The sequence below is a fragment of the Aptenodytes patagonicus genome, chromosome 1 (assembly GCF_965638725.1).
Source record: "Aptenodytes patagonicus chromosome 1, bAptPat1.pri.cur, whole genome shotgun sequence".
NCBI classification, from domain to species: Eukaryota; Metazoa; Chordata; class Aves; order Sphenisciformes; family Spheniscidae; genus Aptenodytes; species Aptenodytes patagonicus.
The window spans coordinates 3,710,253-3,729,842 of record NC_134949.1 but is presented as its reverse complement, the minus strand read 5'-3'; the positions used below and the strand labels follow the sequence as shown (position 1 = coordinate 3,729,842).

General features: G+C 45.2%; 1 protein-coding gene across 2 annotated transcripts in view; it reads left to right on the top strand.

Annotated features, from left to right (window-relative positions):
* PRKCQ (protein kinase C theta) overlaps positions 1-19,590 on the top strand; it is a 67,880-nt gene that overhangs the window by 36,148 nt on the left and 12,142 nt on the right. For both annotated transcript variants that reach the window (XM_076348815.1, XM_076348892.1), the window contains 5 exons: positions 87-210; positions 2,250-2,425; positions 4,882-5,055; positions 14,358-14,449; positions 16,810-16,872. In XM_076348815.1, coding sequence (XP_076204930.1) covers positions 87-210; positions 2,250-2,425; positions 4,882-5,055; positions 14,358-14,449; positions 16,810-16,872 — 629 coding nt within the window. The remainder of the gene's footprint in view (positions 1-86; positions 211-2,249; positions 2,426-4,881; positions 5,056-14,357; positions 14,450-16,809; positions 16,873-19,590) is intronic.

Genomic DNA, 19,590 nt, shown 5'->3' with positions numbered 1-19,590 from the left:
ACAGTCACACTCAAGAAGCCACAGTGTCCATAAGCTCAGAACATGACATTTGGCTCAAAAGTCATTTGTTGTTTTCTGTAATCCAGGCTCGCTGTCAGCGTGACACTGAACAGATCTCCAGGGATGGACCTCTTGAAATTGGCTTCCCAGTTCCTGTGAAGGAGGTAACACCGCTTCAGGCATTGCCAGCATCTACAACAGGAAAAAAAGGTAGTTTCCCCTAGTGATATGGGACAGCAGGCTTTGTTAATTTTTTTGGTTTGTACACGGTTAGGTGGAGGTGACAAGGATGGGGAATTTATTAGCCATTGAATCTTTCATGCATCTTTCCAGCCTAGAGCAAGACACATCCTTTCTCATCCCAGGATATCAACAGCTCTTCCCAGACGCATCACTTGGGCATGGCAGATACCCTAGATCTCAACCTCGTTCCTTTCCTTTCTATAAACCTGCACTTCCCCCATGCCATCCCAACCTCTGGTGACATGAGACACCAACCACCACTCATTCAGCTAACCCCTAAACTCTCTTTCTGACCCTGTACTTGAGCACGTCTCATACCTCCAATGGCAATAATGTGTTTATTCCCTTCTTGGGACTTGTAGACTGTAAAATCTGAGAACTTTAAAGAGAAACCCAGCTCTAAACAGGAGATTGGGAGTCCTTCTGATCACCATGGCCAATTCTCTCTCTGATTTCATATTTTTGGGTGAGGGTTGACATCCAGTACCTTTGAAAACCGTTGACAGATCCCCACTTCATTCACCCAGGAGCTGATCTAGGTGTCACGGCCCTCTGTGCTACAAAAGCAGACATTTAGGAGGGTGAATGAGAGATTGGGGAAAAGCATTGATTAACAGACCTTGGACAAAGCTACTGGGGGCTCAGTGGACTAAAACAAAATTTACAGCCTCCTGGGGAGATCCCTTGTTTGCCTGCTTTGTGCTTGAGTCACAGAACTCTGGATGTTAGGAGCAAAAAATTCACTATCTTTCATTAGACCCATGTGGTCCATGTAAAAGACCATTTACAGGACCCCTCCGGCTTCATGGTTCATGGTCCCCCTCCAAGAAATGTACTGTAACTGCAGCAGACCTATGATGGCACTGACACAATGCTTTTCTGCCTTCCACAAGCTCTAAAATGCATCTACCAGAAAGGGGAGGGGAAAAAAGAAGAGTACAAGTGAATCAATACTTAAACCCAGCAGGAACTGGGGCAGTGGGTCCTCAGCTTCAACCCTAACCAAAGGTCAAGCTGAGAGCCCAGGCCCCACCATCATCCACTTTCTCAATGCAAGTTAATACTGCCCTGTGTGGAGATAATATCCTGGAAGCTGGACCTAGAGCACAATGTCAGAAGGCACCGGTTAAAGCACGGCAGAGCAACATTCTATCAGTGCTCTGGGCTTGATACTGTGCAGCACCAGGCTACTGAGCTTCAGAGGCTGGTTTTGGTACCATCTGAGCTAAGGGGACAGTGCCTTTTGGCCCCCAAGGGGAAATAAATTATGTGCCCATCTGTGCTTATTTTCTTTCTTTTCTACAAATAGAACTTGCTATGCTGATGTGACTCAGCAAAGCCCCAGATGGTTTCAAATCTGGTTTACCTGTGGGTCTGTTTGTCTGCTGAGTAGTATTCTTGCTGTTCAGCAATTTAGGATGGTACAGCAAATGCGCACTTGAGTACACGAGATAGATAAATCCAGTAAGGGACAGAATCTCTTAGAAGTTCACGTACGTCCAAGTGAATGGAGTATTGAAGAAACTCTGAGTGGTCCCACTCCAGGACAGCTGGAGTGCTTGATCAGAGCTTCACATCCAGAGCAGGGACCCAATATGAAAATGCTGTCCCATCTTTTCACATGCTAGCTTTGCCAAGGGTCTTGAAAAGGCCTCGAAAAAATGGGACCACATCATAACGGCAACCAGCAAGAAGGAATGAAGAACACAGGTGGCCAGAAATGAAGGGGTTGGTCATGTTTTGCTGCCATAAAACAGAAAGACAGATGAAGGAGTTTGGAAAGTGGGAGTAATGCCACTGAAGAAGGTGGAGTTACACTGGAGTAAAATTTCCTACAGAGAAAAAGCAATGTGGGAGCAGAGCCAATCTACTTAGTAGATGTGGCCACCACGTTTCCATTTATTTAAAATACCCTTTTAAAACTCTAACCACAATACCTGTAAGTGTTTGGGGGATTTTCTGCTCATTTCCAGGGGTTTATTTGAATGCTTTGATATGTGTTGCAGAGCCACAGGGCATCTCCTGGGAGACTCCGGTGGAGGGCACAGTGAAGGGGGAATCTCTAATAGAGTCAGACTTGAAAGAACAGCCCCAGGAGCAGGAAGATTACCAAGTGCAGCTAAAACTAACCATCGAAGATTTTGTCCTGCACAAGATGCTGGGGAAGGGCAGTTTTGGCAAGGTAAGCATCAGGGGACAAGAAGCCACCGCACAGGTCTGCATATTGCTTATTATGGCACTAACTAGCATATGGTTTGAAGGCCACTTAGGAAAAAACATCTCCAAGCCCTCAAAGAACCCTTGCTCTGGCATGGCTGAGTCTTTAACTCGGCCTTCTCCTCGCCTAAGACAAAGATCTTCCTTGCCCTTCCCTCTGCCCCGTTAGTTTGCTGTCTCATGGGTGCCCGTGACAGGCGAGGAAAGCAGCCAAGTAAAGCTGCAACTTCCCTTTCTGTGCAGGTTGACAGGGCCTGGGCATCCACAGAGGGCTCTGTGCTGTCCCCCTTCATGCGGCTACTCCTGCCAACTTAGCCGAGCAAGCTTGGAGGGAGGCAGAAGCATTAGTTGAAAAGTTGAGTGTGGATCACCTCCCCTCTCCAGAGCAGCAGGTCCCCAGCTGGGAACGCTAACTGCTCTTTCCCAGCTCCGATCTGTGCTGGTGTGTAAAGCAAATTTTGCAACAGCCAAGAATTTGTTCTTTTGAAACAAGAACCACCTGTTTTCAGCAGATTCATTAATCTTGATGAATTGTGGATTGTTCCTCCTTCTTGCAGACGTCCTCTGGAAGGGGACTCATGTTATTCAGTGCCAGCGCAGAGCTGCATGAAGCAATTTCAGAGGAACTCACCATTGTATTTTCACAGCCAACACGGAGAATGAGTATCATTATGTATCGCGTTGTTCAGATCCCACATCTTTCCAAGGCGGAAACTGTGCCTTAAAGAAGGGCTGCTTTTTGCCTGCTAAGTGAGCTGGAGCAATTGCTGCAGCCAATTCTTAAACTGATGAAATATTTGCTGTGTTGGCTTTCCATACTTGAAAATACTTGGCATGTCTACAGTTTGCATGGGAAGCAGAGCTGAGGCATCTCAGTTACAGCTAAGCCAGAATACCCCAAAATCCACAGCCCAGACTAACCTGGACTCAAGAGCATAGATGTCATAGAAACATTTACGTTGAAAGGAAGGGACCTCTGGAGGTCATCTAATCCAACCTGCTGCTCAAAACAGGTCTAATCAGGGGTTTATCTAGTCAAGTCTTTAATACCTCCATTGAAGCAGATTCTGTACCTTGCTTCAGCCCCCTGTGTTAACATGGACTCTCCAAGTCTGCAAGCATCTGCATCTCTCTGCAGAGCACCATGTGGGTGTGGAGAGGATGGGCTATTTCATGCCACAAGTTTCCTGTGTAGGTGTTGCTCCTGGAGCCCTTATTTGCTTAGAGCAAGATTCACTTCCCCATAGAGGGGACAAGGTGTGCATATCTCAGTGTCTGAGGGGTCTCTCCAGCTCTGCATGGACCAGGGAGGTTGAGGGCCAGGCCCGTGAGGAAGCACCCTCTGCATGAGGTCTAGCATGGCCTACCTGCACCTTGGAAGTCACAGCACAAGTCACAAATGTACTGCGTTCCCCAGTTTCCCCAGGAGAGCAGTGCCCTGCACAAAAACAGGGGTAAAAAGGGTGCCTGCAGCATCAGCACTGTTAGCATTTCTGGTCATTCATTGCAGAGGCAGAGGGAGGCTCTAGGCTCTACTCTCTGTCTGGTGCTACAAAGTGAAATGCAGCAGTAGCCAAAAGGGTAAATAAAACTTTTGTCAGGGCTAAGACATGTCTGAGCTTACTCAGTAAGTAGTGTCTGGTAGAGAACTTCAAAGACCTCTTTGATGAATCTTACATATTTATTCAGTCTATGGGAAAGAGTATCGACAGGCTGTTAGCGTAAAGATCAGGACTGGCACTGCCTTCCAGCAGAGACTTCTTTGCCTTGTGGTCTCTAGACCCTTCTCTGCTTCTCCGTGTCTCATTTTCCTTGCCCATAAAAATAGATAGAGGTCCTAACTCCTCTGGGATGTGTTTTGCTCTTCTCAGAGAAGAAGTCCTGCAGAAGCACGGGGGACCCAGCCTGTTTGCTCAGGCCTCCTGCTGACTGGGAGGAAGGGGAGAAAGTCACACCTGATATAGATCAGTCTAACTACTGGTGGACATCACTTTACACCTGCTGAGGATCTGGTGCAGGACATTTGCATTTCACATGTTGACAAAGCAATATTCTATGTTTGTTATTTGAAGTCAGAAAACAGGAAATGTATCTCATGAGCATTTGCCTAAAGATGGTTTCTGTTATCAGAAGCGTTTGGCTCTCGACATGTCCTGTCCATACGGGCATGTAGCCCCTGCTCTTGTAATCACCAAGACCTTCTGGTCCTTCCCTGGGGTTCAACTTCATAATACTATTCTGGGTGTGGGGAACAAGCTCAAAGTCTACAAAGTCTTAATGACAGAATTGGGTCTTAAACATCAGCTTTTTTAAGGCCTACCCTAGTGAATTCCCCAGAGCTCAGCTCCCATCCTCACATGGCTGTGTTGCCAGCTCTGAGAGAAGAGCATCGCTCTTTCTGAGCAGCTGTTTCCACCCTAGGTGTTCCTCGCCGAGCTGAAGAGCACAGACCAGTATTTCGCCGTGAAAGCCCTGAAGAAAGATGTGGTGCTGATGGATGATGACGTTGAATGTACGATGGTGGAGAAGAGAGTCCTCTCCTTAGCTTGGGAGCACCCATTCCTGACTCATGTCTTCTGTACATTCCAGACCAAGGTAAGACAAGGATCTGTCATCTGCCTCCACAGGCTGAGGATCCTTTGCTGAGATACAGATACTTGGTGAAGTGCTTCGGTCTCCTAGATGTTAGGGAATAGCTTGGACATGAGGTGGTGCTAAGGGAAGGGACCTTCAGGTTAACTACTTGGGAAATGGCTCTAGAAATTTCATCTGCCTTCCTCGCATTAACCTGGGGGGTGCATTTGAGGATTATGACATCCAAAACTGATTGAGGTGGCTAAGCAGAGACCCGCTATTAAAATCTGCGTCCTGGTACGCTGGGCTGAGGATGTGCAAAGGCCACATCCACAGCCAGGATGCAGATGTGCCCACGCTGGTGTTACCTGAACCTCTTGGACCATGAAGCGGTATGCTGCAGCGACTAGCCTGGATCAGAGCTAACTCAAGAAACTCTGGTTATGGAGAATAAACCTGCTGTTCTTCACTTTGGGAATCTTCTTTGCCCCTAGTTACTGTTAAATTGCATCAGACTCCTCCTAATTCGTGCAGGACCACTGGTGGTGAAGACTGCAGTTCAGAGGGGCAGCAGAAAGCATCTTCATCTGAAATCCTGCTTAGGACTCCAAACAAAATTGAAGTGACATTTAAGTAATGTAGATACCTTCATGGCCTTACATGGCAACAAACCACCAACTGATTAGCTTTCCAGAGCCTTTTCTACAGCCACAACCAATTGTCTTAACACTAAAGTACACACAAGGCATAGAAAAAAGACGATGGAAGGAAATTTGAGAGATTGTCTTGTCTGTCCAACCTACCCAAACCACTCCTGAGGGGTGTTTGCTATCCCAAAGCTCAAATTCAGAGGAACATCACTCTCTTAAGGCTGCTTGTTCAGGGTTTTGTTAGGATGCTCCCAGTCCCCGCGCAGTCCCAGGATTTAGTGATACAAAATCCTGCTCGGTGTGAGGTTAGGACCTGCTCAGCAAGAGGCTTGCTGCTTCTGCAGGGTCAGGAGAAGCAAATTTAACCTCTGCAGTATATCCCAGTCACCCGTGGGATGCGGCACCTGTTTAAAGACAGATTAAATTTATAACAGGGAACGTCTGCGAACTGCCATAGGCGATGTGACACTAAGCCCAGGCATTCATGTTTAACCCCTTCAGGACTGTCAGTGAGGACAGCATGTCCTGGGAATGGATCCTTGCCTGGAGAGGAAAGGAATTAATTCCCTTTTTTGGGGGCTAGATTTCAGAGGAAAATATAAATGACCCAACTCCAAAAGCAAAGAAAATCAAGACTTAATTGAAAAGACAAAATATTCACAGCAGTCACAGCTCTACGAGGGAGCTTATACTCCAGGGAGAGCTGCTTGTGCTGCCTGTAACTCCAGGTGTCCAAGGAGAGGTCGACTAACACCAGTGGCTGACTTGCATGCAGCAGCAGAACCATGTTGTCTGTGGTCCAGCCTGGTCCAACCCTGGTCTGGAAGCCGGAGGTCAGGTTCAGGATGGATGCAGCAGTGGCAGTCTGCAGCTCTGGTTTCAGGCAGTGCATGCATGCAAGTGTCCACTTTCCTTATGAGACCACAGCAAAAAAGATGAGAGACCAAACGGAGTCATGCCAGGAGCCGGATGGGATTTACTGACCATTTAAGGGGGTGGACTGTGCTTCCAGCTGTGGTTGAGGCAAGGAAAACCTGCGGGATGGAAAGGCAATGAGTGCCTGAAAGATTCATGGGTGCCAGGCTCAAAAACCCAAGTGATCTTCTCCTACACTGTCTTATGGGCAGCATCACAATATTGCCCTCTTGACATATAGAAAGAACCTCCAGCCATCTCATCCCAAGTCAACATTGCCACTTTAAAGTTATTTGATCTCTCCATTTTGCCCTCAAGTTCACAGATACGGAAGCTGGAATGTGGCTGCCCAGGCCAAAGCCTCTCTGGGCTGTGATTGATTTCTAGCTTATGTTTTTCTCCTCTGACCTTTGCAAGCCAAGCGGCGATCGCTCAACGCGTGAAAGTCTTTCAGAACAGGAGAGCTGTGACAAGCCATGGACAGTCTTTCACGGCTCAAAGGACAGCATGGTTCAGTTGTAATATCTTTTAGAGCAATCATTTTAGAAGCCAGGGCACTGCGGTGTAGTCCCTCTCTGGACTTTAAAATTGAAAACTTGAATTTTCAGTTGAAAAATTGATTTTTTTTTTTTTTTAAGGTTTCACTGGGTAGATAAGTATTTTCAAACAGAAATGCATGCGTCAATGCCGTTCTGAATCTCTAATGCTTTGACTCACAAGGTTTCTGAGCTGCTTCAGGTACTGAGTGCCTCTGCAAAGGACAGTAAAAACAGGAATATTCCTACGCTGAAACAAGAACCTCAGTAGTCCCCATGTCTCCAGAGGGAAAAAAAGTCATATAATCTGTTGACAGTTCTCTGAGCTCTGGGATGAGTTTCTTCCTGGCCTCAACCCAGGTAATCAGTGAATGCTGAAATATATAAAGCTTGACAGCCCTTCAGACAGGTTTTTGTAGGCACCAGGCACCTAATGCTCCTTTTTATTCCTGCGGAGGCTGAATGATCAGTGCTTTCAAAACTCAGAATACTTGTCATGTTTTGCTACATGAGAATAAATTCAAACACATGGGGTTTTTTTTCCTGATCTGTTTTTGAACTTGACTATTTTATTTTACTGCAGTAATCTCTGCATCCAGATATTCAGCTGACATAATTATATGGTGTGAATTTTAACAGCAAGCTCAGAGAGCTCTTCTGTTGTATTAGATTTAAAGGGACACTGTTATGTTAAAGAGGCGGAAAAACATGTTTATAATTCTGTGAAATCCCAAAATTGGTAATGCCAAAACAGTGACTAGCCTCCCAGTGCTTGTGTTTTATTCTTCTTTTTGCATTTCACTGATCTTCTGTGATAAAAATAGGCTTTCCCTTTCTGAAAGTCACTTTTGTTTCTAACTGTTTCTTTACTTCATTGACCAAGTTTTTATTCACACCCTTTACCTAATGCAAATTAAGTCCTTAGGCATTTTGGCTTGTAGCACAAAATAGCAACACAGAAGACTACCTCAACCCAAAAGAGAAGTAATCTTTATTGCAATTTAAAAGGAAATGTTGCAGAAGCATTTCTTTTCTGCTTTACTAATCTATTATAGCTTTTCAAAGTCCTGGTGGTGAGCCATTTTCACATGCTCTGTTGTTTTAATGTGCTTAATACTGACTTTAAAATCTCTTACATTGGCAGGAAGGAGAAAAGGATTGTAAATAAGGAGTGTGATCGTAGTTTAAAAATTCTTAGGCTCTGAAGTGTTTTCCATTAGTATTTTCAGGACATTTCTCATTAAAATATCTCCTTGGAGGAAATTGCAATTCCTGCAAAATTTTCCAAGGGCAATTTCAGTTTCATTCCATCTTTGTCTTGCCGTTAGAGGGACAGGGCTGAATTATTTGACCTGTGTCAGAGCGTGTAGGTTGGCACATGTATGTTTCACACCCGTTCGATGTTCAGCTCCATTGCCTGGCTGTGCCAAGGACCTTCTGAGCAGCCCTGGATCAGGCCCACATGCCCTCCCCAGGCAATGCAGGATCCTCACTGACCACAGCATGGCTGCAGGATGCTGATTGCAGGAGAAGTCATCCTGCAGGGAGGTGACGTTGCAAGCCTTGACTTCCAGCACTGCTGAACCACTGAAGCACAACAAAATATTGGACGGGCTAAACTAAAAGCACAACAAAAATCTTGGTCACAGGATGAGGTCAGACCAGATATCTTCCTAGCCAGCATCCAGTTTTTGGCATTGACCAGGAAGGAAGGGTAAGGAGGAGAGTACAGGGCAACACAGTGATATTTCCCTTGCACAAACCATCCCATGCCTTGGTGTTCAGCCGTTTGGGAGACACGATCTTGAAGCTTCAAAGTTTCTAGGTCTCCATCCTCCTAGTATTTTGTGGGGGATAAGTCAGCTTGGAAACGTCTAGTTGGCCAAATCTGAGCTAGCTGATGGGAAAGCTGGGGAAGAACTGGAAAGTTTAAGGAGGCTTTGGGGATTTTACCTCTTGCAACCAGCAGGCAGGAAAACTGGCAAGGTCTCGTTCAATCCTGGCCAAAATTTCAACATGGTTCAGTAGAAATAGCAGCGTCTCAGCAGAGCTTTTGGGATTTCAACAAGGTTCTGCCAGAGAAGGTGTGAGCAGCTGTAATTATAACATCAAAAATATGAAGTCTTTACAAGACCCTTCTAGGTGGTGTCAGCCCATGCGGTATGGACAGGTGGAGTGTATTGGCAAGGAAAAGAGGGGGCCAGCTCACAAGCATAGTTTTTTTAAGTGATAGATGATCGACATATTAAACATACATATTCTAATTGCCTTCCTGTTGTCCAGTTCTGAGGAAAATCAGCCCAAAATGCACTCAGCTTTGCCTGAGATTTCTGAAAGTCTGCAGTGTAGCTGCTCTTTGTCCTGGAAAAAAGTTGACTTCTTAAAAAAAAAACCTTACTTTTTTCCCCCTATTTTTCAGCTGATAAAATATTTACGTTTCCTAAATTTGACTACTTTTTGTTTAGTTTTTGGTCTGGTGATTTTTTTAATCCCCAAATTTTCCCAGAAATTTTTTTCTAGACTTGAGAAAATTAGTCTCTTTCCAAGATCCCACCCAATACTGATAGGGAAAACCACTTTCTCTTGCAAGACAGGGCTGATAGTAACTCAGTTTACCGCTGACAAACATAGTTTACTGCTGTGAGTGATGTAATCTGCCTGCTCTGAGCTGTGAGGAAGGGTCCTGGGATCTCAGAACTCAAGTTAAAGGAGCTATTGCCAGCCATGTCTGCACCTTTATGTATACATATGTTTTTTAATATATGTGTATAAATATATTCATATGCTTTGTACCAAGTAGATGGGCACACAAAGCTAAGCATCCCAAATGAGCAGTTTAACATGCCGTCAAAAATGCTGACAGTGCAAAGATTAGAACAAAAAATAAACCGTGAGATCAGGGACTGGACTGAATTATTTGACAGCTGTAAGAAATGCTGCCATCTCCAGAAGATAGACTGATATTACACAAGAGGGGGAAAAAAAGTCTTTAAACCAGAGAACAAAATTAAACCTGGGGTTGCTTTAACCTGTAACAAATGGGCTTTGCTCATCCCCACGTGGTGCAAATGGCAATGTTAATACCTCCTGTGGTCACCTACTAGCAAGGAGTGACCCTGCGTTAGCTGTTCCTCATGGGAGTAGACACGGTGAGGAGCGCGTGCATTGCTTGCTTTCCCACTGGATGGGATGCTGTGATGGGACTCACTGGGTGGGGTGGTGAAGAAGGACTGAGAGGCCTTTGGCTCCCATCTAGCCCATGAAATAAAATAGATCCGAAGCATGGATGAGCACCCAGGCTGGGCTGGGCTGAGCTGCATGAAAATGTGAGACAAGAATCAGCTGCAGGAATTGCATGGTGTCAAACCTTTCTCTTGGCAAGGGCCACCCTAATTCAACGGGCATGCGGTGGGGTTAGGTCACTTAGTATGCATTGTGGAGCCTTCTCCACATGGAGCCATTTGCTAGGGTAACTGCTTTAAATAAGGGTAAAGCCACACTGTCCTGCAGCATTAATTATTCCGATATTCATCCTCCTGGAAGCCCCGGGAAGAAGAATTTTTACTCTTCAGTAAATGGTGTTAAATTGTGTATTTGTATGTATGCAAGTGCTTTCAAATGCAAAGAAAACAAAATCTGAAAATCTCTGCAGAAAAGTGCTCTGGAGGGCTTCCAGCTGGTTTGAGTATTTTAAGAGCCTGTTATAGGATGTACCTTCAAAAAAGATCAATTTGAATGCTGTCTGCTTTATACTCATTGTTTATAAAGCTGAAAGCATCTCTGATAGTGACTATTCATCCTCACAGCAGTTGCGTGCAGAACAGAAGCAGGTTGGTTTAACTCCATCCCTGCCATGTCCTGGAGAGGCAGAGGGAGCGGGTGGCTCTGCAGAGGGGAGCTCAGCTCAGCACAGGCACTGAGGGACTGACAGGGCAAGAAATTGAGTTCTTGCAGTAATCAAGTTCTTCAGCACCTGGCAGGATTGAGTCGACTAGGGAACCATGTTGGTTTGTGTGCAGAATGTACACCTGTATGTGTCTAACTGTGTGTTGTACATCATGTTGTACAGTTCTGTCTGCTGTAGGAGCAGCGCTTCGTCTTCCCACAGAGGGGTTTGTCACGTTCCCTCTGCTGTAATGGAGAAGGCCCCTGGAAGATGACCTAGAAGTAGGGAATGGCTGATATATGGATGTCCACAAGACAACTAGTGCCAACTATCCTGGGGCAGTGTCCATCGCTAGTGCAGGAAATGCCTTTACAGTCCTCCTTGAGCTCTGTGGTTGTAAAAGATGGCCCCAAACTCTGCCGAGAGACCAGACTTGTTCTGTTCTATTGTGCGAGTCTGGAACCATGACCAGAAGTTTGACTTGAGTGTTTGCTACCCAAGGGTGCTCTCACAGGGGGTCAGCAAGTCATCTATCTGCAAGGCAGACAGGTAGGGCGAAGGTGAGGGGCTCTTCCCAAGCCTCCTTCAGAGCTGTGTAGGCCTCATCGCTGAGGAACAGCATTCCTGTTTGCTTAGCATCCCTGAGTTAGGACCGTTGTAGGGGATAAGGGCATGATAAAGTCATGCCATCCTAGCTGCCATGTCTTGAGAAGTACCCACTTAACCCACTCTCGCCTACTCCAGGTGCTGACAGACTTCAGACCCTGGCAGTAGCGGATAGGAGCCATCAGATAACTTTCCTAGGATAAGAGGAGGTGTAGGTCAGAGCCTGTCTGCAAACATGTCCCCCGTGCTGTTCTAACCCTTTAACTTCTAGCACACTGTTGAATTTTCAGCGGTTTCAGGCATGGGTTTTGCCACTTGCCACTTTTAACGTGTTCTACTGCTCTGTAGATCTCAGGCTTAGGAAGCTGTCTCCAATAATTTGTTGCAGCTTGCACTGCTTGGTTACATCTTGCTGCTCATAATGATGTACTGAGGGCTGATCTCAAGCAATTTTTCTCCATGCGCTGTTCCAGACAACTGACCTTACAAGAAGCGAGGGGAACTTCCAAGTCTCAGATCAGAAAACTCAGAGTGATGCTGTCTTTCTTTTGAACAGCGTTTATGTACCACTCTGTAGCACCTGGTAGACCATGAACTTCAGTATTAATCATCCCTAAGTCAAGTTTATAGTCTACAGCTTCATAGCTTTAGACGGTTGAGGAACTGAGTTCATATAACGATCTTTGGATGCCAATTAATCTGAGAGGTTGTCCACCTTTTCTTTCCTTGGATGGCAGAAGGATGTTGCCAAAGTCCCCAGTTCCAAGTTAAGAGTCCCCAGTTCAGTTAAATAGGTGCATCAGATGGTGGCTCAAATCCATGAGCAAGCAGAGCACGACTGCTGAATAAACGTGGACTTCAAGTTATGCTTCAAGATGTGTGATAAGGTGTAGCCAAACTCAGTGGACTTTCCAGGGAAACCCAGGGGTTTTCTTCTTCTCAGTCCGCTGAAGCTGAGTCTGGCCCATTTGAAGACCCATGAGGTTTCTTCTGTCCCAGTGTGATACATGCGGCTGCTGGTCTGTTGTTAGCTAAACCTCATCACATCCCTGTGTACCTTCACAAAGAGCATCTGTTCAAGTGTTTCCCTGAACGGGCTCCTGAGCTCACATTGCTTCCAAGATTTATGCATTTCTGTACTAAATTGCCCATCTCCATTTGGCCTTCTTACTTGCTTAAACTGTCTTATGTGCACAGAGCTCTATAGATGCAAGACCTTCAAACTGAAAACCTGCACCCATTTGGTTTATTGGCCAAATTTGTATTCTTTCCCTGGGAGGCCAGATCTGGCCCTGTGCTTGTTGGATGACAGGTGGGGGTTTCCAGCCAGACATCCATTTAAATAAGAGTACTGTAATTAAAAGGATCTGGCTAAAGAAATTGCACAAATTAGAGCAGACAGCTGTTATTTGAAAGGAACAAACACTGTTGTTTTTTTAAACAGCTAGATCTTGGCTCGCTGCCAGAGATGCTTACATTAGATCTTGTGGACAAAAATACTCCTTTGACTGTTAGAAATATAAGTGAAGAGAACCCTATTTCCCCCCGAAAAAAATTGTGATGGGCAATACGCAATAAAGGGAAGATACTCATGAACTTTAACATAGCCTGGAGATGACTAACTTCAGATGTGTACAGAACAGAGAGAGGCTTTTGAGAAAAAAAAAAAAAATACTGCATCCATTTTATTTTATCCAGGCATTTATGCACAAAAGCTGAGATTTCTGAAACAGAAGTTGAAACTGGGAGCGTAACTTACTGCACAGATACTCTTCTTCCAGAAAAAGGCACCCCTCCTGCTTCGTAGGTGCAATTCAATGTGGAAGGCATTAGTCTGAATCAGCCTGCAGCTTCTGTGGGGGCCTGGTGGTGAAGTTATGGCTCATGAAGCAGCAAGGGGATCAATGTGGTGTACATCAAGGATTGGAAAGGAAACCTTGATGATCTGTTCTGCTCTTTATTCAATACAGAGATTCGCCCCATCCTTCCTGTGTACCAGGAGGAGAGTTTTCCACTGCCCTGGTAGAACGGCTGATGGTTGCATGCAACTGGGGACAAGGACCGGATCTTTTTCCAGTCTCCTCTGACATGCAAGCACTCAATGGGCATCTAGAAATATGATTAATTCATGAATCTTCCCACTAGCAAGTTACGTCTTGCCTTATTTAATAGAGCAGCTCCCAGGCTTAAAATCAAGCGTGTGCTTAAAACAGGTTGCAGCATCTGGCCAGTGTCTCTGATACCTTGAAAAGGTCAGACCCATGTGCCTCCACAAAAGATGTGCAGGAATGCGGGTAACACCAGCTTGAGATGCCTCTTCTGGTCCCCAGCCCAGTGCATTATCCATCCAGTGAAGTGATAGCTTTCTGGGGGACCGGTGGAAGAGGCAGAAGTAAATCCATCTCTCCTTCCGTTATACAGGCACTGTAGAGTCACTCATCCCCTTCTAGTGAGCCTTGAGGTCTACTGGTAAAAATCAATGGCACCAGCTGGTTATTAAGTGGATTTGCAATGTTTGCTAATGCTGTTTATACAAACCAGAGCAGAGAGGGTGAGTACGGGCTTAGAGAACAAAGGAGAAGTGAGGAATCTGAAAAAGAAACTGCTTTCTTTCCAAAACCCTTGCTGTAATCTTTTCCTTCCTCTTTTTGAGTGCTTTCTGGGTGGGTTTTTTTTCAATTTTATCTCACTCTTCCCCACCCCTTATTGTCATCTTGTCTCATTCTCTAGGAAAACCTCTTTTTTGTGATGGAATACCTCAACGGAGGAGACCTCATGTTCCATATCCAGAGTTGTCATAAGTTCGACCTTCCCAGAGCAACGTAAGATGTTATTATTACCTTTTGGCTTGCAGGTCACACACATGGTAGAAGCGAAGGCAGCAGCTGGAGACACCAAGGATCTTAATTTTATTCCCAGCTCTGCTACTGACCTGTAGAGGAAACCTTGGGCAAATCATTTGACCTCTCTGCACCTTACCCAGCTGCAAAGTGGGGATAATGCTTGTGCTGGAAGCAGAATCACTCTCTATCCCAGCTCTCTCCAAACTGAACAAACCAGACATGCAGGTCATCACCCTGATGATGGACTTGGAGCAAGTCACTTCCCCTCCCTGTCCTCTTTCCCCTCCCACAGAAGGCTTTTTAGAGGCCATCCACACAGCTGATTTCAGTCAGACGTGACCTCGCTTTGCATTCTTGGTCAACCAGGGAAGCTATTTCTGTCTGGAAGCGTTACAGATGCTGCTACACCCTCGTCAGCATTGCATCTGCCTGCAGGCTTATCCTTTAGCCTGCAAACCAGGGACCTCCTTCCAGCCTGTGATCTGGCTCCCATATTTTGCGCTAACCGCAGCATAGTCCCACAAACATTTGTTCAGAGCCGAGAGCTGAGCTGGATAGAAGCTGTCCCTTAGGCTGCCCTGCTTGCCGGATCAGTCCCCTTCCCAGGACTGCAGTCCCCCAAACAGAGAGGGGCTCCACAGGGACCATCCAATCCACCTGAGATCTTATGTCTGGAAGTACTTCCACTGTTTAGAAACATCCCCAAGCATGCCTAAGACCTTGTTTACATGGCCCATGGATGAGGGTCATTTTAAAGCAACCTACAGGTGTCTGCTGTGAATTTCAGCAGCCCTGGGGTTGCTCTTTGTTGTACTCATTGAGTTCTTGCTCAGCCCATGATTGGAGGCCCCAGTAATGACATCGTGGACCCAACCTCCGCTCCAGATTTACCACCATCAAAGAAATCCCACAGATGCATTTTCAGCCATCTGTGGAACCAAATATCTTGTTCTATACAACACTGGGTGGCCTGTAGCCAAGCTGCAGGACCTGCTTAAGCTGAGGTTCCCAGTCCAGTGATCAGAGGTGAAGCTGTTGTTTGTTAGAAGTAATAAGATTTTCCCTTTTTCTTTTTAAGGTTCAAGGGCGGGGGGCGGGGGGGGAGAGATAAAACCTATCAAAAATGCAAAAGGTAAATTTAAATAAAAAAACTAATACACCAACAGGGAGTTAAAAATTTATTTCACTTTGATTAAAGTAAATAGAAAAATTAGAATAAATGAAAGGTGCTTTTAATCCTTCTGTGAGCAAAAGGTATTTTAAAAGTCAATATTGAAACCACTATAGGAATTAATTTTTATTTAATAATTAAAAAACCCCATCATTTAAATCAGTGTTTAATTTGATGATTTTTTCAAAAGCATTTGAATGTTCAGAATTAAGGGCCAATGCATTGAAGACTGAGGGAGCAGCGCTGTACAACACTGGAGGGGCATACGACCCTGCGGTTACATTCCCTTCTGGGAGAGCACTTTCACGGTGCAATGGTGCTTCAGCCTTATGCTGCCTCTTTGCAGCAGGACGTGGTGGTGTCCTTTAGGCAGAAATGTGTTGAGAACGAAGATCTCAAACTCGAAAAGACTCCAGAGGAAGGCCAGCAAGCTGCTAGCTAGTTCGTATCTTGGATAAAATTTCAAAAGCAGGTCATAAATCTGAGCAGTGAAGAGGTCTGTTTGATAAGCCAAGGAGACTGTCTGTGGTCCCCACACCCAGATGCCCACCTGCCTGTCCCATTGCTGGGACCATTCCACTGTTTCTGCAGCAGCTACTGAACATGGCAAATTACAGCTGCTCGTTTGAGGTCTGAGGCATTAACTGTAATTTGCAGTTTGCAGTCTGGTGCATCACTGTAACTCATTGATTTACTTTAAATCTGTAAATGAGAGGCACAGACACCACCCAGTCTGCCTTCCTTGCGACAGGGACCATATCTTGAGGCGAGACAGGGTAGGCAGTAGGAGCTGGGTGGTGTTTTTTTTCTCTACGGCTGATCTGGAGACATCCTTGGGCACTGAAGGACGTGTCCTCAGAGTCAGTCACATATAAAAAAAATGCAGCCAGCCATGCAGTGTGGCTTCCAAATCCCTGACGATGAGTAGGCTCCAAATCCCTACCATTTCACAAAGTGGTTTCAGTGGGAGTTGGGCTGCTAGCCGTGTGGCATGCTTTTGGGAATCTCACGTCATCCATCAGTTACCTGTAAAACCCAGTTACCCCAAGGCTTCTGGGAACTTAATGAGATTTTGGGTCCTGTGGAGACAAAGTTTCCATCTTTTTGGTTCTAGTTGAAAGCGCCTGTTGGGAAGCATCCATTCTAACTTGTGCCTTCTGTCACTCAGGTTTTATGCTGCTGAAATCATATGCGGGCTCCAGTTCCTCCATTCCAAGGGCATAATATACAGGTAATTTTACTCTTTAGTGCCTAACATGCTAAATCTTTTCTGCTTTCCCTGCAAGCACTAATGGTAACTGAGAGACTGTTGCTTGGATGTACTTACTGGTATTGCATTTCTATGCAGATTTCCTCTTTACAGAGTCTGGCTGTTTTATTTTGAAGAGATAGTATAGAAAAGGCATTTTTAAGCCCTTTTTGAGAATCCAGTCCTATTTCAGTTAACATTAAAACAAGCCCTTTCATGCATTTACACTGCGTCATTCATATAGCACCCAGGGTAGGCACCCAGTTTAAGCTTTCCATGTATGAAGGCATGTAAGGTCAAGCTAACCATGAGAAATTTAGTATATCTGCTGTGCTGGTTACCCTGGGACAGTGGTGACAAGCTCAGCTCAAGTAACAACAGCAGGGAGACAGTGATATCCCTTAATTTTGGGGTTATTAACAGGTCTGCTGTGCACAGTTCCACGGGGAGATGGGATTCATCTCACCTACCATCATGAATCTGAACTAGCCGCCCAAGCTCTTCTTGTAGTAAGCAGAGAGGAGTGGGCTTTTCTAGGTTCATCAAACCTGTGTTAGAATGTGTATGAGAAGTGCCCATTTCTACCAGCGGGCTCTACAAGGAGCCGACGGGGACTAGGTGGGACACTGCAGGCAGCTGCACTCAGGTAGAAGAGTCCTCTCCCAAAGTTACTGGTACGAACTTAGTCCACAATGCATCAGTCTATCAAATTCTGAGGAGGAGAAGTCCGCTACTACAAAACTGCCCATTCCAGCTTCTGCTTGACTTCCCTAGGAGCTTCAAAGTTATGCACGGATGCTTTGATTTAATGCACAAGTGTTGTGCTTCAGACGTATATAAAAGGACAGAGACAAGATGGGAGCAAGAAGGGCTGCAGAAATCAGGCCACAGTCTGCTTTCCTGCGGCCGAAAGGAGGAACTGAATTTCTAGGGAGCTCTAGTCCAGCTCATCTTCATGGCAAAAGTTAGTTGCTACATTGCAGCCTTCTGTAAAAGCAGGAAGCAAATAGCTTGTCACAAACAAATGAGAAAGCTCACTAAAGCAATGATGTTTGCTGGAACCAAAATGAGCTTATTTCAATGTTTGTCATGTGGTGTGAACATTAGAACAAATGCTAAATGTGAATGGCTTGTTTACAATCCACTCTCCCATTAAAATGCAAGCTTTGATTCGTATAAACTCACCTTATTATTCATTATTAGTACTCATGTGGGAGGCATTTATAGTCTTTATTGACCAATGATGGTGATTGCATAAACATGAGATCCATATCGATGGCATTAAGCTAAGATGGTCTCTGGGGTCTCAGCAAGTTTCTGGCTCTAATTATTGTTCTGGATGACTGAAGGGAAACATTTTCTGAAGTGCCCAAATCACTTAGCCACGTCTGTCATTTTTACTCAGACTTCTCAGAAAAGTTGATTAAAAATATCTGCAGGACATTGTGAGTTTGTGGCAGGGCTGTTAATGCTGACATTTTGTTTATAATTCACATTTTTATTTGGAATTGCTACACCAGCGGTGTGTCGGGGTTTGAGACCCATTTCCTCGCGAAAGGAGAGAGATATTTAGAGTCTGGAGCACTGGGAAATGTGGGCAAATTGGGATAGCTAGACATTGGGTAGCATGGTGATAGGAAGAAATAGCTCATTCACAGGAGTCAGCGCAGCATTGCTTTGGGTATCAAGCTTTGAGAGAAAAGATTTAACCAGTCCTACTCCTTTTTCCTTTTTTCATCGAAGACAATGACAACGAGGTCAGTTGAGAACACACAGCCATCAGTATCTCAGTCAGAGCTAACTAAGCACTTAGGAAAGTGAATAGAAATCATTTTTGAAACTACATCACTTGCGATATAGTAAGAATAATGAATCCAGCTGTTCTGTCTCATGCACCCACGTTTGGAAATGTTGGCTTAAATTTTAATGAATGAGCCGAGGCATTTTTGGCAGAAACTCCAATCCCTGGAGCCAATGAGTTTCAGACTTATCAAAATAATGAAAGAGAACTGTAGGTGATGGGTTTTTTGTTTTGCTTCGATCTACCAGATGAATAAAAGCAGTGCTGGCAGCCAGAGATTGATCTCAATGTGTAACTAAAATAAGTCATTCCAGCTGGAAATTGTGACAACATGAGTGTCTGCCACTTGGAAGGCAAATGTCTCGGTTGTCTCTATATTTCTTTTTGATTGATGACTCCCACTTTTTCTTGGGCCATATTCTAGCAGCAACGAACAATTGCCCCATGACAAAAATTTAGTGTGTGGACACTAGCAGGTCTCCCACCCTGATTGGGACCTGGCTGAAGCGAGATGAGGAGCTTTGCACAGAGAGAGGCTGAACAGCCATCTTTCCTGCAATTGTAGGCGATCATCTCAGGAGCATCATGCATTAGAAATTACCTTCTTTGAGGGAGTCAAAGCCATTTCTGAAAAAAACACATCATAAAACAGTTGTCGCTGGGAAGGTAGCTATATAGCAGCCTGGTGGTTAGGACTCTTGCCTGAGATGTGGAAAATGTGTGTAGGCTGTGAATCAGCAGAGGTTGAAAAAGACCGATTGTCTCCTCAGCTGTAGGCACAAGCAAATGTTGCGTCTGGGTGCTCTGGGAGCCCTGAGAAGGAGCAGTGATTGATAGCACAGGGTAGGCAGTGCAGGAGCGTGGGTGCTCCGAGACCAGGTAACCCAAATTCTACCTAC